The 16,231-nt window shown below is 40.7% G+C and overlaps 1 protein-coding gene across 3 annotated transcripts in view; it reads left to right on the top strand.

The window, feature by feature from the left end:
* Window positions 1-16,231, top strand: part of LOC132868506 (dynein axonemal assembly factor 5-like) — a 231,838-nt gene that overhangs the window by 68,240 nt on the left and 147,367 nt on the right. For all 3 annotated transcript variants that reach the window (XM_060901430.1, XM_060901429.1, XM_060901431.1), the window contains exons 3-4: window positions 3,676-3,800; window positions 3,937-4,052. In XM_060901430.1, the coding sequence (XP_060757413.1) occupies window positions 3,676-3,800; window positions 3,937-4,052 (241 nt within the window). The remainder of the gene's footprint in view (window positions 1-3,675; window positions 3,801-3,936; window positions 4,053-16,231) is intronic.

Below are 16,231 nucleotides of genomic sequence, written 5' to 3'. Positions count from 1 at the left end.
ATAGGAACACACTTTCCCTCGTTAATAAGCATAAACATGTCTGAAAGTGATTTCTCTAGTTCAGGGCTTTTCAAAGTGTGGGGCGCGCCCCCCCAGGGGGCGCCAGAGTTCTTCGGGGGGGGCGCAACGTGAGGAAAAATAAACCAGAATAAGTTACTATTGCGGACATTTAGCGAACTTCAGCTAGCCTTTGCCAGAGACAAAATGGATCGATTTTTAGCACCTAAAGCTACAGTGAGTGAGGAGACAGAGTCTGGGCCAAGCAAAAAAAGAAGGAAGTATGACCACGATTATTTAAAGTTTGGATTTTCATGGACTGGATCTGAAGATGCTCCACTGCCACAGCGTGTTGTCTGCCAAGAGGTGTTAGCTAACGATGCTATGAGATGTTTAAAATGTGTAAAAAAAATGTTTTTAAAAAGCACAGATGTTTAAAATGTGTAAAACAAAATATTTTTAAAAAAGCAGATGTTTAAAATGTGTACAAAAGAGGTTTTAAAAAAGCACAGATGTTTTTAAAATGTGTACAAAAGGTTTTAAAAAGCACAGATGTTTAAAATGTGTAAAAAAATGTTTTTAAAAAGCACAGATGTTTAAAGTGTGTAAAACAAGATATTTTTAAAAAAGCAGATGTTTAAAATGTGTACAAAAGAGGTTTTAAAAAAGCACAGATGTTTAAAATGTGTACAAAAGAGGTTTTAAAAAAGCACAGATGTTTAAAATGTGTAAAACAAGATGTTTAAAAAAAGCAGATGTTTAAAATGTGTAAAAAAAAGTTTTAAAAAAGCACAGATGTTTAAAATGTGTAAAAGAAAATAAAAATGTGTACAACAACCATTTTTTAAAACACGAATGGAACATTTAAGTATAGCAACAACAAAAATTGTAAGGGGGGGCGCTGTTGTTTATTTGCTCTCTGAGGGGGGGCTGACTCTCCCACACTTTGAAAACCCCTGCTCTAGTCTGTTTATTTCGAATGGTGAGCTGAATTGTATACACTCACCGGCCATTTTAACAGGAACACCTGCATGCGTATGCACAGTGCGCTATCGTTACACTTATTCTTACATTCTTACAACACGATGACATAGTGGGTACTGCCTCGCTTCGCCTCTAAAATGATGCTTATCCAACTCTGATTCCAAAAAAGTTGGGACAAAGTACAAATTGTAAATAAAAACAGAATGCAATAATTTACAAATCTCAAAAACTGATATTGTATTCACAATAGAACATAGACAACATATCAAATGTCAAAAGTAAGACATTTTGAAATTTTATGCCAAATATTGGCTCATTTGAAATTTCATGACAGCAACACATCTCAAAAAAGTTGGGACAGGGGCAGTAAGAGGCTGGAAAAGTTAAAGGTACAAAAAAGGAACAGCTGGAGGACCAAATTGCAACTCATTAGGTCAATTGGCAATAGGTCATTAACATGACTGGGTATAAAAAGAGCATCTTGGAGTGGCAGCGGCTCTCAGAAGTAAAGATGGGACGAGGATCACCAATCCCCCTAATTCTGTGCCGACAAATAGTGGAGCAATATCAGAAAGGAGTTCGACAGTGTAAAATTGCAGAGTTTGAACATATCATCTACAGTGCATAATATCATCAAAAGATTCAGAGGATCTGGAAGAATCTCTGTGCGTAAGGGTCAAGGCCGGAAAAACAGACTGGGTGCCCGTGATCTTCAGGCCCTTAGACAGCACTGCATCACGTACAGGCATGCTTCTTATTGGAAATCACAAAATGGGCTCAGGAATATTTCCAGAGAACATCATCTGTGAACACAATTCACCATGCCATCCGCCGTTGCCAGCTAAAACTCTATAGTTCAAAGAAGAAGCCGTATCTAAACATGATCCAGAAGCGCAGACGTCTTCTCTGGGCCAAGGCTCATTTAAAATGGACTGTGGCAAAGTGGAAAACTGTTCTGTGGTCAGACGAATCAAAATTTGAAGTTCTTTATGGAAATCAGGGACGCTGTGTCATTCGGACTAAAGAGGAGAAGGACGACCCAAGTTGTTATCAGCGCTCAGTTCAGGAGCCTGCATCTCTGATGGTATGAGGTTGCATTAGTGCGTGTGGCATGGGCAGCTTACACATCTGGAAAGACACCATCAATGCTGAAAGGTATATCCAGGTTCTAGAGCAACATATGCTCCCATCCAGACGACGTCTCTTTCAGGGATGACCTTGCATTTTCCAACATGACAATGCCAAACCACATACTGCATCAATTACAGCATCATGGCTGCGTAGAAGAAGGGTCCGGGTACTGAACTGGCCAGCCTGCAGTCCAGATCTTTCACCCATAGAAAACATTTGGCGCATCATAAAACGGAAGATACGACAAAAAAGACCTAAGACAGTTGAGCAACTAGAATCCTACATTAGACAAGAATGGGTTAACATTCCTATCCCTAAACTTGAGCAACTTGTCTCCTCAGTCCCCAGACATTTACAGACTGTTGTAAAGAGAAAAGGGGATGTCTCACAGTGGTAAACATGACCTTGTCCCAACTTTTTTGAGATGTGGTGTTGTCATGAAATTTAAAATCACCTAATTTTTCTCTTTAAATGATTACATTTTCTCAGTTTAAACATTTGATATGTCATCTATGTTCTATTCTGAATAAAATATGGAATTTTGAAACCTCCACATCATTGCATTCTGTTTTTATTTACAATTTGTACTTTGTCCCAACTTTTTTGGAATCGGGGTTGTATTTATAATTACATTAGTCTGTTCAGTTAGTTTTGAACATGTGAAAATGGAGGGCCTGTGAAAAATGGCTGTAATTCCTAAATGGTTAATGCAATTTTTTGTTAAACCCCTTGAATTAAAGCTGAAATTCTGCACTTTAATCACATCTTGATGGCTTAATTTCAAATCAGTTGGTTGTGTACAAAGTCACAGTTATGAAAATTGTGTCATTGGACATTGTACTTGTGGAACTGAATATATTTCAAAATTTAAAAAAAAATAAAATACAGACGAGCATTGGCATATTAATCTGGAATGACTGATAAATGCATAGGTGTTTTGAACTCCCTAATATTAACAGACATCCCTGGAAGCTCTGCTCCCATCACAAATGAATAATCTTTTGATAAGTACTCTCCTTTCAGCTTGAGTTTCCTGCTTAGAAGATGTACTGATATAGCACCCTCTATTTCATTAACATGAAATAAAAATGTATCAAAGTATGGTTGACTTGGCTAAAATTAGCCAAGTAAATGGTTACCATCAATTAACAATATTTATGATGGAGGGCACCGCAAGTCTTTGGCCAACACTGGTCAAAAACTCAGCATTTGTTGTTTGGCCAAAGAGAAACAAAAGCAAAGCTAAAAATTTCTAGCTTTTTAATTCTAATGATAGACAGTGAATAAAACCTAGTTTATTTTCTTTGTTCTGCAGTTAAGCAGGTAATGTGTAAAAGGATTATACTGAAAATGTATTATGTTATATTTTCTACAACTTTACTTGGGACAGCCCCTTTATAATTTTGCAATTTGTAGTAGCTCTTGCCATAGGAGTTTGTGCTTTGCATCATAGAAATAGGGTCCCATGTCTCAGTCACGCAGGGTAATAGATTTTTTCTGATGTTGAAGTAGCCTCTTTAATAGACTTTGCATCTTGCTATTCTTTTCCATGGGTCTTTCTAGGTGAGGAAGGCTGTGACTTTGGTTGCTGGTGACTGGCTTCTCAACTTCCGAGATAGATACTCATACTTCCACAAGCTTATTCCACTGTTACTGAGCAGCCTCAATGATGATTTCCCAGAGATAAAGTATCACTAACCAATGACATTGTCATTCATAATCATAATTATATATACAGTTGTACTGTATATCCTTTTTAAGTTTGATGTTGCATGTTTAGCAAAACTCAGAACAGGCATGTGGATATTATTTTTCTTTGTTCAGGGTTTTGGCATTGGAGCTTTGGAGGCATGTTGGTACTCAGTGGGAGAAAGAAAATGAAGATGATCTGAAGGACAAAGTGGACTTCTTTTCCCCAACTTGGCAGTACTCCCCTGGAGGTGAGTTTAACAAATACATCATCAATGCCCGTAACACATGCTCCATGATGCGGCACATATATTTAAAGTTTGAGTCAGAAACATTATTTCAGGTGAGTTGTCTTTACCACATAATGCACATACTTTGTTATATTCTTGTCACCTCACCTTACATCCGGGACATGGAGAACCAAAACCATGACATACTCAAAATAGGCAAGTGAATATTATTTTCTTTGTTCCGGTGCTTTGGCATTTGACCTTTGGAGGCATGTTGGTACTCAAACTCAAAACATTATATTGGGGTGCACCCCAATATAATGGTAGGGGAAACACTGATATAAAGAACATTTACATGGTAGCGTGAAGATATAAACTTTATTTTCTCATCTTGAAAATATTTTCACTTGTTTGCTTCGCTGAGTACGCTGCAAAAAGTTGAAAACTGAATTTGAGGAGAAAATTACTTAATACTAGTGAAATTATCTTGCTGCATGGACAGATATTTTTACTTAAGACATCTGCGAATAAGTTGGTTGCAATCTAGAACTAGGTTTAATAATCTCAGAATTGGTGTCTTGTATTCTTCTAATAGGAAATGCTAGATCATTTCCGCTATTTTCCAGATATTTTCATTTGCTAAGATATCATTTTTTGCAGTGTAGTGAATATATTCTCCACTTGAAGACAAACTTCACATCTTTGCACAACTGTATAATATCCTCTCTCTCTCTCTCTCTCTCTCTCTCTCTCTCATATATAGAGATAGATATATAGATATGCATGTATATACACATCATGCACTGAGAGGCACTGGTAATTTTTTGATTCACAAAAGCAACCACAAATTTTAGACAATCAAAATCGGCAGCGAAGCCATCAAACTGGAAGTGAGGTCTTATCTCAGCAATGTTTGTACTAGTGCATCTCAAACAATTAGAATGTTATTTCTTCTCCGTGCTCACAGAAGGCGGTCGCATTTTTCTGCTCTTCTCTCCTCTCCTCTTCTTTTTTTTTCCTGCTTGTGCTCTTTGTTTCGTCTCGTCTGCCTATACTTTTTTTTTTTTTGAGAGACTCTCTCCGCATTGAATTTCTAAACTAAAAAAGCATGGATTTGATAAACTGGTCTCCTAACGAAATTGACACAGTTTCTGGGTTCGGGGGAACCCACCTGTCCTGCCGGAACGTCTGTGGAGGACATTGGAGATATCTACCTATTCGGAACCATGATTACCAGACTTTTGCTGATTGGATTAGGCATTGCTCTGGTATATTGAGGAAATCAGACAATGGTGACAGCTGTTCAAAGCCCCACAAAGCTGCCTGAAATCACTCCGGGCGGAGTTTGGGACAAAGTTGGATAATAGTGACACCTGTCTGACTGACATGGCGAACTCAATGGCTACATTGGAATGTAAAGTGACAGAAGTAAAATGAGATGTATCTTCAAATGCAACACGTATTGAAGAAGCTGAGAGTTGCATACATGATGCAAAAAAACACTTGACAAAGCACAAGCTGCACTTGACTCCGCTGCCAAGTGAATCGCTTACCTCGAATCCAAAACTGAGGACCTTGAGAACCGAGGCAGAAGGAAGAACCTCCGGCTCTTTGGTATACGAGAGGGGGCCGAGGGCCAAACAACACTCCTTGACTTTGTCAGCGACATGCTGCCACGATGGCTGGGGCTGAATCCAGATAAAGTGTTCACCTTGGAGCAGGTTTACCATACACTGACATCTGGGAAGCCAAAACAAAATGGAGCGGTCCTCATTTGATTCTTAAAATTTCAGGAGAAGGAGTTTGTTTACCGTAAGTCAAGATGGCAAGACCTCACACATGACTGGGCCAAGATATCATTCACGCAGGATTTCTCGGCAGACACCGTCCAGATCCGACGGTCATTTAACCCGGTCACAAAGTTATTTGTCGACATCAGTACCTTCCGTGGATTCCAGCACAACCCCTGCAGGCTCAGAGTGCTTCATAACGGCAAGATACACCTCTTCTCAATGCCGCAAGAAGCTGAACAGTTCTACAAAAGCATACAGCAGTGAAGGTAATCTCCACAGTTGCATGATCCATGGATTGAAAAGGATGTGCCACTGAAAGTTCCTCTCACAGCCACAACAATCTTGGGACTCCATCTGAGGAACAGCTGATCAGCTGCTGGCATCAGCTGGACATGAAGGTATCCAGCAGAAGAGAGCCCGAGTAATTTCAAAGTAAGCTTTTGTCATGGGTCATAAGTTTACATATATCTTTATTTCTTTATATTTTTAGGGCCCTAGCACCGATGTGCAGGCTATAGGCCTGCCCCATAGGTGCAAAGTCCTATTGTTTTTGGCCTGTTTTTTAGGGCCCGAGCACTGTAGGCGCAAAGCATGTTTCTTCTTCTCCTTCTTCTTCTTATTTAGGGCCCAGGCACTGAGGTGGAAAGCCCTATTGTTTTTTAGGGCCCCTGCACCGTAGGTGCGAAGCCTTATTATTTTTGGCCCTTTTTTCTCCCATTATTATTATTATTATTATTATTATTAGGGCCCGAGCACCAAGATGCCTTATTGTTTTCGGCATGTTTTTTTCTTCTTATTAGGGCCTGAGCACCGAGGTGAAAAGCTCTATTGTTTTCAGCCTATTTTTTATAATTATTTATTATTATTATTATTATTATTATTATTAACAGGCTGGAAACAGCCCTATGGAGCACTTGCATGTGACGTCACAGCTGATCCAGATTGTGACAGACGCCATCGTGTCGGTCAAATGCCATATTCCGCCTTCTACTTCTGGTTCTACTTCTGCATTTACTTCTACCTTTTCTTCTGGAAAACCCTACTATATACAATTCTACTACAATGGCTGCGGCTACAAGCTCTCCCTACCTGTGCACGTTTTTTATGTTTTTTGTGTGTATTTTTGCGTGTTGTTCGTCTGTACCAGACTTCAATATCCACTACAACCGTATGGACTTACTGGACACTGGTTTCCAGCAGAAAATGACGGTTTGTAGCGATTTCCATCGCATGCACAACATTCCGGACGAGAAAAAAAAAAAAAAACATTCCAGGCGAGACCAGCGGGGTCTCCGTGGATTGTTATCGGAAGCAAAGCGAAGGAGGCGGCGCCTGGAGCAGAAGCGAGGCTACAGGCAGAGCCGGCCTGTTGACTAAGCTCAGAAAACAGCTACTCAAACCTCCACTGCCAAGCCTCTACCTCTCCAACGCCAGATCCATGTAAACAAGACGGACGATTTGGAATTACCTTATTCTATTCTATAATCGGCTGGTCAGTGCTATACTCAATACTTAAGTGACTTACCCATCCAATGAGGATTGTTATTTTCTTGTTTACAAGATGCCACATCTGAGTCGCTGACAAATCCTGAATTTCTGTAAAGATAACTGTCCAGAGATTTATAAGCACGCAGTGCTTCACCACTGAACAGCGAGGGAAAGTTGATGAGGTAATCATACACGTCCGGGTATTCCGCTGGCAGTTCAAAATCTGGTCGTGAAAACTCCGTCCGGAAAGCCATAAGGGTCACAAATTTGTAGATCGTTTATTTTAGACATATATCTAGTTATCTGTTCATTAGAAAAATGAGCCGTGTAGTCCGTCGGTTGAAATTGATCCATTCTGTACACGAGTGCAGCAGTATTCAGCGGTGTTTTTGACCGACAAGATGGGGGTTGTGTACTTTCCGGTCACGTGACTGCAAGATCTCTATAGGGCTGTTTTTCAAAGTTATAGTTCAAACAATAGGGCTTTGCACTTATGGGGCAGGCCTATGGGCTGCAAGTCAGTGCTCAGGCCCTAAAAATATGAAGAAATAAAGATATATGTAAACATATGTGCAACTAGCACCCATGACAAAAGCTTGCTTTGAAATTACTCGGGCTCTCTTCTGCTGGATACCTTCATGTCCAGCTGATGCCAGCGGCTGATCAGCTGTTCCTCAGATGGAGTCCCAATATTGTTGTGGCTGTGAGAGGAACTTTCAGCGGCGCATCCTTTTCAAAACCAGCCCTATTGTTTCCAGCTTGTTTTTTCATTAGGGCCCGAGCACCGGTGCAAAGCCCTATTGTTTTTGGCATGTCATCTTTTTTTTTTCCTTTTCTCCACGCAAAAACTCATTTTTGAGGCACTTGCGATGCTTGAAAACTCACGAATTTTGGCACACTGATCAAATGTGCATAAAATCACAAAGTTATATTGAGCAAGGGACTGGGCGTGGTCCCGGAGCTCTATAGCACCCCAGAGAACAAGCTATGGTTGAGATGAGGTTGCTCGGATCGGCACAAGATTTGGTGTGATCGATACTCTTGTGATTCAGGACAAAGTTTACTTGGTGGTATTTGATTCCACCCACCAGGAAGTCAGCCATGTTGGATGGAATGTGGGATTTTGAAATTTTCCCGTGCTGTTTTGAGAGGCTTAAGATGGCTAAAAACTCATGAAATTTTGCACATACATTTGTCCTCTGATAGAATTTGTATGGTATATATGGTAATAATGAATATGGTAATAATGAAATCTAGGTGGGCTTCATTATCTCCATAGTGCTCCCGTATGTGATGGAGACTCCTGCCTGGTATATAGTTTCATCTATCCATGTCAAACTTGGCAAGTTTGTGCACTGCCCCGAGACAAACAAAATTGCCTGTACTTTGCATCAGCCATACACAACAGGAAGTGAGATATTTTTGGTTTTGTGCGTTTTGACACGTATTATGTTTTAACGAACTCCTCCTAGGGGATTTGTTGGCTCCATGGCATATTTGGTACACTTCATGTGAAGATGTTGCTGATGTTATATTGCGATGGGATTTGCGATATGTCGCAAGATGTTGAAATGGCGAACCAATAAATTTATATGTTACGCCACGCAAACACGAAGTGAGTCATAAATTCACCATGCATTGCCTGATATAGCTCAAACTTCAGTTTATATGAAATCATGGTTCTGAAGATGCACACATGCCCAAAGACACCCTCTAGTATCGCACCACCCTTTGGACATGGACAGAACAAGCTATTTGATGTGATCAATACTCTTGTGATGCAGGACAAAATTTACTTGGTGGTATTTGACTCCACCCAACAGGAAGTTAGCCATGTTGGATGGAATGTGGGATTTTGAAATTTTCCCATGCTGTTTTGAGGGGCTTACGATAGCTAAAAACTTATGAAATTTTGCACATAAACTTGTCCTATGATACAATTTGAGTTGATATGTTAATAATGAAGTCTAGGTGGGCTTTATTAACTCCATAGTGCCACAAAGTTCAAAAATACAGATTTGACACCTTGTACATCTTCAAAAACTCATGAAATCTGGTATGCACGTCAGTCATGCACACCGAAACTCAGCCATAGGGGCTTGACCCTAGGTGTGTCTGGGGGACTCCATCGTGCCCCCATATGTTATGGAGACCCCTGCCTGGTATATAGTTTTACCTGTCCATGTCAAATTTGGTAAGTTTGTGCAGTGTCCCGAGACAAACAAAATTTCCTATACTTTGCATCAGCCATACTCAACAGGAAGTGAGATATTTTGGGTTTTGTGCGTTTTGATATGAGTTACGTTTTAACGAACTCCTCCTAGGGGGTTTCTTGGATCCATGGCATATTTGGTATACATCATGTTAAGCTGTTGCTGATGTTAAATTGTGAAGGAATTTGCAATATGTTGCAAGATTTTGAAATGGCGAACCAATAAATTTGTTATGCCACGCAAACAGGAAGTGAGTCATAAATTCACCATGCATTGCCTGATACGGCTCAGACTTCACAGGTCATAGGATATCATGGTTCTGAAGATATCCACGTGCCCAAAGACACCCTCTGGTATAGCGCCACCCTTTGGACATGGGCAGTAAAGACTCCATTGCCAAAACACGTGTTACATTTCGATGTACTCTTCCGAGGCGTTTTGCTGGATTCATGCCATATGTGGTATACGTCATGACAAGATGTTGCTGATTTTAAGTTGCAAAGGGATTTGCGATATCTTGCAAGATGTTGAAATGGCGAATCAATAAATTTATGTTGTGCCACACAAACAGGAAGGATGTCATAAATTCAACATGCGTTGCTTGATGTAGCTAAAAATTCACAGGTTATAGGATCCAATGGTTCTGATGATATCCACATGTTCAATTTGACCCTCTGTTATAGCGCCACCATAGGACCTGGACAGAATGATTCCATTGCCTAAAAACTTTGACTCGTGAAATTTGGTACTCACATCAATCCTGGCCACCGCTACTCAGGGATAGAGGCTTGACCCTGGGTGTGTCCATTGGACTCCATAGTGCCCCCACCAGGGCTCTACAGTGCGCACATTTCACTCGCATTTGCGAGCGAATTTTTCGGCATGCGAACGACAAAAAAACCCCACAAGCATTCGTGCGAGGGCTTCTTGCGGCCGACAATTTAGGAAAGCACTGAGCACAGACGCGATGAGTTTAACATTCTAAAATGTATCAAACGTTAAACTGCAAAGTATGTAAATCCAGCACTGGATAGCCTACCTAATATCATTTTTTACACTAGAGATAAGAAAATTACATCAATGTGTTCATCAGAGCCTTGTAGTGCTCAATGTGAAAGAATTTTGTGAATATCTCCTTCCGTTTTTGTGTAAATCCCCGTTGTTTGGAGGGAGCACTCTGAGAAAATCCTTCACTTTCTGTGTGACACTCTGTGTCTCTGCGCTCAGCGCGCGGATGGGGGAGGGGCTGCTCGCTCTCACACACACATGAGGGAGGGGCTGCTCCATCGCAAGGCCTCTGCATGCTCTTGCGACAAGGCTTTCGCAGATAGCTTTTCGCAGACAGTTGTAATTTATTGTTGAGCGGGGAGTAATAGGCGTGCGCGATGTTATTCACCGCCACAACGCAAGGGGGCGCGAAGTCGCGAAATCGCTAGGAGTAGTTGGTGGGTGTGGTTAGTGGAGTGTTTATCCTCTGGTTACTTATAATGACTAGAACTGGAGTCGTATAGATGTACGTACTTCCTCACTTCCTCGATCAACCGCTCTTCGCTCGTGTTTTTAAAAATGGAGGTCGTTAAAAACAAAACAAACCGGGAAAGTAGGGAAGTGGAAGTGCATATACAGCGGATGTAGAGTGGACCAATCAGAGCCCTCTTGTCTGCGAGGCTGTCTGCTGTGGTCACCCTGTCTGTAGTTGCGTGCATTGCCTCTGTCTTGCACTGTGGTGGTTCCCACGGTAGCCGGGGGGGGAGTGAAAAAGTTAAATTTTTTTTGCCGTTCTGCCATGCTAGTGCGTTTTACCGGGACATGAGATTTCAGCATTTTTATTCTTCTCGGTCTGTAGCTTGAATAAGTTTAGGCTACTGAATAACACTTTCAGTTAAAGTTGAGTCTGGTGCTTTTGTGCTGACGCTACAATAGCCTACTATCACAATAAATATCCCCCGTAACATTTCCCGTTTTCTACTCATCTTTCTGTGATTGCCCCTCTTTCCCACGGTTGTATGTTGTGGGTGTGGCATTAGGTGGGAAAAGTGCTTTTTAGGGATTCATCAGATCATTCAACTGAGAGATAACTGAGAGCTGGTTCGGACCGAGCTGAGAAATATATTCGCTATGCAGAGAATAACAGCGTTTTTTAAAAGCAATGATGGTGGAAACAAGAATAAAAGAACGGACGAGGAAGAAAGTGTAGTGAAGAAAGCTAGCACGACGGGAGAAGGTGCGGGAAAATTATATAATGAGATGGAAAGCACACACCCCAGTGCAAACATTTAGATAGGAACATACAACACAGCAGAAAAACAAATAATATACAGTATATACAAATGGTGCATGTCACAACACAGCAGAAAAACAAAATATATATACAACTGGGCGTGTTGAGTTGCAGATGTTAATTACACATTAGTTATAGAAACTCAGTTCAGCTACAAAACTCAGGATATTGCACTGTATTTGGTATTGCATTGTATTGGGTATGGATGTAAAAGTGTAGAAATATAAATATAAAATATACAAAAGCTATAAAAACTAAAAAGTTGCTCTGTGAGGTTGCACTGTAATAAGTATTGCACTGTATCAGGTGTGAGAATATTGTCCTTTTAGGTCCTTGTTGGTGCATTGTTGCACCTGCCAGAAGTGGCATCAGTCAGTGCATGTAATTAGCCTTTTTCACATTACGTCACTTGCAGAAGACCCTCACATCCGTTTTCAGCCTTTTGAATGGAAGAAGAGGCGGCATGCTAATCTGCTGGCTAACAAGTAGCAACCATAGAAAGTCAGTAAACTTCCTTTCCAAAACAAGGCAGATAGGTGACTGGAATGGTCGCTAACAATACGTAATGATAAACAACAATGCGCAATATTATTATCAATCTTATCTGTGAATGACACAGTTTTGTTAACATATGTTGCCGCCGTATACCTCTTCTTCCATTCAAAAGGCTGAAAACGGATACGAGTTCCCCTGCAAGTGACGTAATGTGAAAAAGGCTAATTGTTCAAGGTGGTTATGGCCTGTGGGGAAAAAAAATGTTTTTGAGTCTGTTGGTCCTTGCTTTGATGCACCTGTAACACCTGCCTGAGGGCAGCAAGTCAGAGAACTCAGAGCCAGGGTGGGAGCTGTCCTTGATGATGTTGTTGGCTCTGCTGAGCTCTGCTCTCTGTTTAGCTACTGTTTGTTCATTCATTCAGTTGTTCATTCGTTTGTTCATTCATTCATTAGTTCATTCATTCATTCTCAGTTGAATTTTGCGTTTTATGTGTTGGTGTGTCTAAGGTTTGCGCTGCAATAAACCTTTAAAATGAAAACCTGCTTGTGCCCCCATTTTTTTCTCCTGTGCTCCTAAAATTTTTAACTTAGGAGCACGTGTGCTCCTGAAAAAAAAAGTTAGTGTAGAGCCCTGGCCCCCACAAGTCCTTGAGACTTCTACCCGGAATATAGTTTCACCTATCAGTGTCAAAATTGGTAGTTCTGTGGAGTGCCCCAAGATGAACAAAACTGAAATGCACATTGTTTTAGTCAGTTGACTTGTGAGAGGATTTGTGATATCTTGTTGAAATGGCGAACCAATAAATTTGTATGTTTTGCCATGCAAACAGGAAGTGTGTCATAAATTCACCATGCATTGCCTATTATGGCTCAAACTTCACAGGTTACAGGACATCATGGTTCTGAAGATATCCACATGCCCGAAGACACCCTCTGGTATAGCGCCACCATTTGGACATGGACAGTAATGACGCCATTGCCAAAACACGTTACATTTCGATGTGCTCTTCCGAAGCGGTTTGTTGCATTCATGACATATTTGGTATACGTCATGGCAAGATGTTGCTGATTTTATATTGTGAATGGATTGGGCTGTATTGTTTTCAGGATGTGTTTTTTTTTCTTCTTCTTCTTATAATTATTATTATTTTTCTATAATTACCAGGCAACAGTTTATTATTCTTTGGTTATTTGCCTTGGCTGAGGCTAGAAGACATTATAGCGCCCCCTAACATTTTGGACTTAAATTTAGAGCTTTGGATACCATAACATTCATCCAAGGTTCATGAGTTTTGGAGGGAATATTGTCCTCACGAAGACAAACATATTTCCCATTGGTTTGCATTAGCTCTACCTAAGAAGAAGTCGGCATTTTGGAATCTGTGATGTTTTAACCCATTTTTTTAACATACTTTTTCGCACTTCTGCTATGACGTTCATTGGTTTTCCTTGAAAGTTGGTAGGTACAAACTTCAGACATGTGCTAAATTGCGAAGGAATAGTAGATAGCTCAAGCGAGGACATAATGGCAGCCAATGTTGGATGGAATGTGGATATTGAAATTTTCCCATACTGTTTTGAGGGTCTCACGATGGCAAAAATGCATGGAACCTTCCTCTGACATTTGTTCTGGGATATCTTTAGAGATGATATTGTAAGTCAGCATAGGTTGTGCTCATGAGCTACATAGTGCCCCCTATTTCAAAATTTATTGCTTTGGTTGCCACACATGTTCATGAGTTTTGGAGGGAACATTGTCCTTATTATGGCAGAGGAGTTGGCACACGGAGAAAAAAAATAATAAGAATAAAAATCATGCAGAAAACAATAGGCCTCGAGTGCGAGGGCCCTTTATTGCCACTAGCAGCTATATTTTATTTTTATTTCTTTTCTATTGTGGCCATTGAAATGCCGTTTTGTTTCATATGTACACCTATTATAAACGATGGATTTATTTGCACATTTAGCAGTTGAAGTTTAATGTCCCAGTGGATGTTGTTTTAACATGGTCAAGTAGTATCATTTTGTATCTTAAAGGGAAATTACTATACAAATTGAATTGCATTGTTGATGGGCACTGTTATGTTGTTGAGGACTTAGGTTCAGTCACGTTGACTAGTTGCTCCTCAAATATAGTGGATCAGCGCCCCACAAAACTTCTACTTAAGGGGAAGGAGATGCATTTCAGTTGGGGAAATGCAAGGGCAAACAGTGGGATTGTTTGTACTACTCTCTGTGGGTGTGTACAGTGGCAGCCATTGAATTTGTTCCACGTTTCCGTGACTGGCTCTCTGCAGGCCCTTGGCCGTCCCCTGACTGGTTCGTGACTGTCTGCCGATTGGTCTGTGCAGATAATTTATCCCCCACAATGACGTAGTCAATGCAGTCCTGACTGGTGACACCGCTAAGCAGCTTGTGTGAAAACCAGCTGCTATCCCTCATTTTTCCATGGGGAGGAGCAGTGATTGTCCGTTTCACAAAGCAGGTTTATCAAACGCTGAGAACAGCTGATTTCAGTTAGTTAATTCAACCCGGAGGAGTTTCACCGTGAGTTAAAAAGCCATAAGATTTTAATGCGCTCATGCAGCGAGTTTGAATATGTTTATATATAATTGAAATAAAAGATAGATTGATTGATTGAAGTGCACATGCTCTCTACATAAACACTGTCTAGTGCAGCATGGATTGGCATAAATAAATAAATACAGCCTCCGCTACTGTCTAGTCCCAGGGAGGCTCGGCGTAGGCCACTGATGAAACTATCTGGCTGTCCTACTACCAGGCAACTACTTGTCTACTACTAATACTAGGCCTTTTGTAGTAGTAGTAATAATGATATTTGCCTACTGAAAGGTGATCAGGTGAAAAGTTGAAGCCGCAGCAAGACCTTTGCTATTAAGCCTTTTGTAGGTTAAACAGGCTTCGGCAGACAACGTTCTGGAAAGGCTGTGTTTTTCTTTGGTTTGATTAGCCTACGATTTAATCTTTAAACATTATGGTTTCAGCAGTTCGCTTAAACATTGGAGGCTGTAGAGTCGGGCTGCAAGATTTCCCGACACTTGTTTAAGATGACAAACTTAATAGTAAGGAGAAAATAATTCCACAGTATTTAGTGCCTCGTCAGTCTCAAAAATTAATAATGAAGGAGCAACGCGAATTAAGTCCCAAAAAAACATCTCGTAGGCCTATATTTTACATTTTCAAAAAAGTCCGGAATTGGAAGTCGGTCAGTGGAGTGTAATGAAGTGACTCATTCACTAAGCACAAAAGGTCAGAAAACAGTGGAGAAAACAGCGATTGCTTAAATAGGCTACTAATGTTTTACATTAGTAATTTAATGTATGTGACAAATAAGTTCATTGATTAAATAAAGAAGCCAATACTCCGAAGCTCAAAATTCAGGAAAGTGGCTCCTGTGTCGCAGGTGCACAAGAACAGTTATTTGAAAGTTAATCTAATGAATTTGTGCGTGCACGTGCGATTTCATGAAGAACCGGGACAATTGGCATTCGGTGAAAGATTCACACCTATGACTCATTATATTCGCGCGCGCCCTCTCGCCCACTGTTGCTTCGTTTTCCCGATTTACATGAGCGTCTGAAGATGGAGTTTTCAGAAATCTCCACTCTGCCCAGAGTTTGCAAAAGTAGCTGTTTTCAGTGACTGAAACCTCCGTATAGGTGTGAACGAGAGGTGCAACCGAATAAATAAATATGCGTCTTTTTTATCTGGCTACATGTAGGCTATCACTGCGCAAATCCTCTAATGTTGAAATGGTAGTAATATTTGTTAAAATATTAGTAGGCTAATTTCCACATTAATCGGTAAAATGGCACAAGGGATGTGATGGGGGGATGGCCGTTTTATAAGGGGAATGATTTGAGATTTTTATTTCAGAAGGGGGATGCCTCCCCCTACACCCCCCCCCCC

Source organism: Neoarius graeffei, chromosome 20, assembly GCF_027579695.1.
Source record: "Neoarius graeffei isolate fNeoGra1 chromosome 20, fNeoGra1.pri, whole genome shotgun sequence".
Lineage (NCBI taxonomy): Eukaryota > Metazoa > Chordata > Actinopteri > Siluriformes > Ariidae > Neoarius > Neoarius graeffei.
Note: the sequence above shows the minus strand (reverse complement) of the source record. Positions and strands in the feature narration are given on the sequence as shown.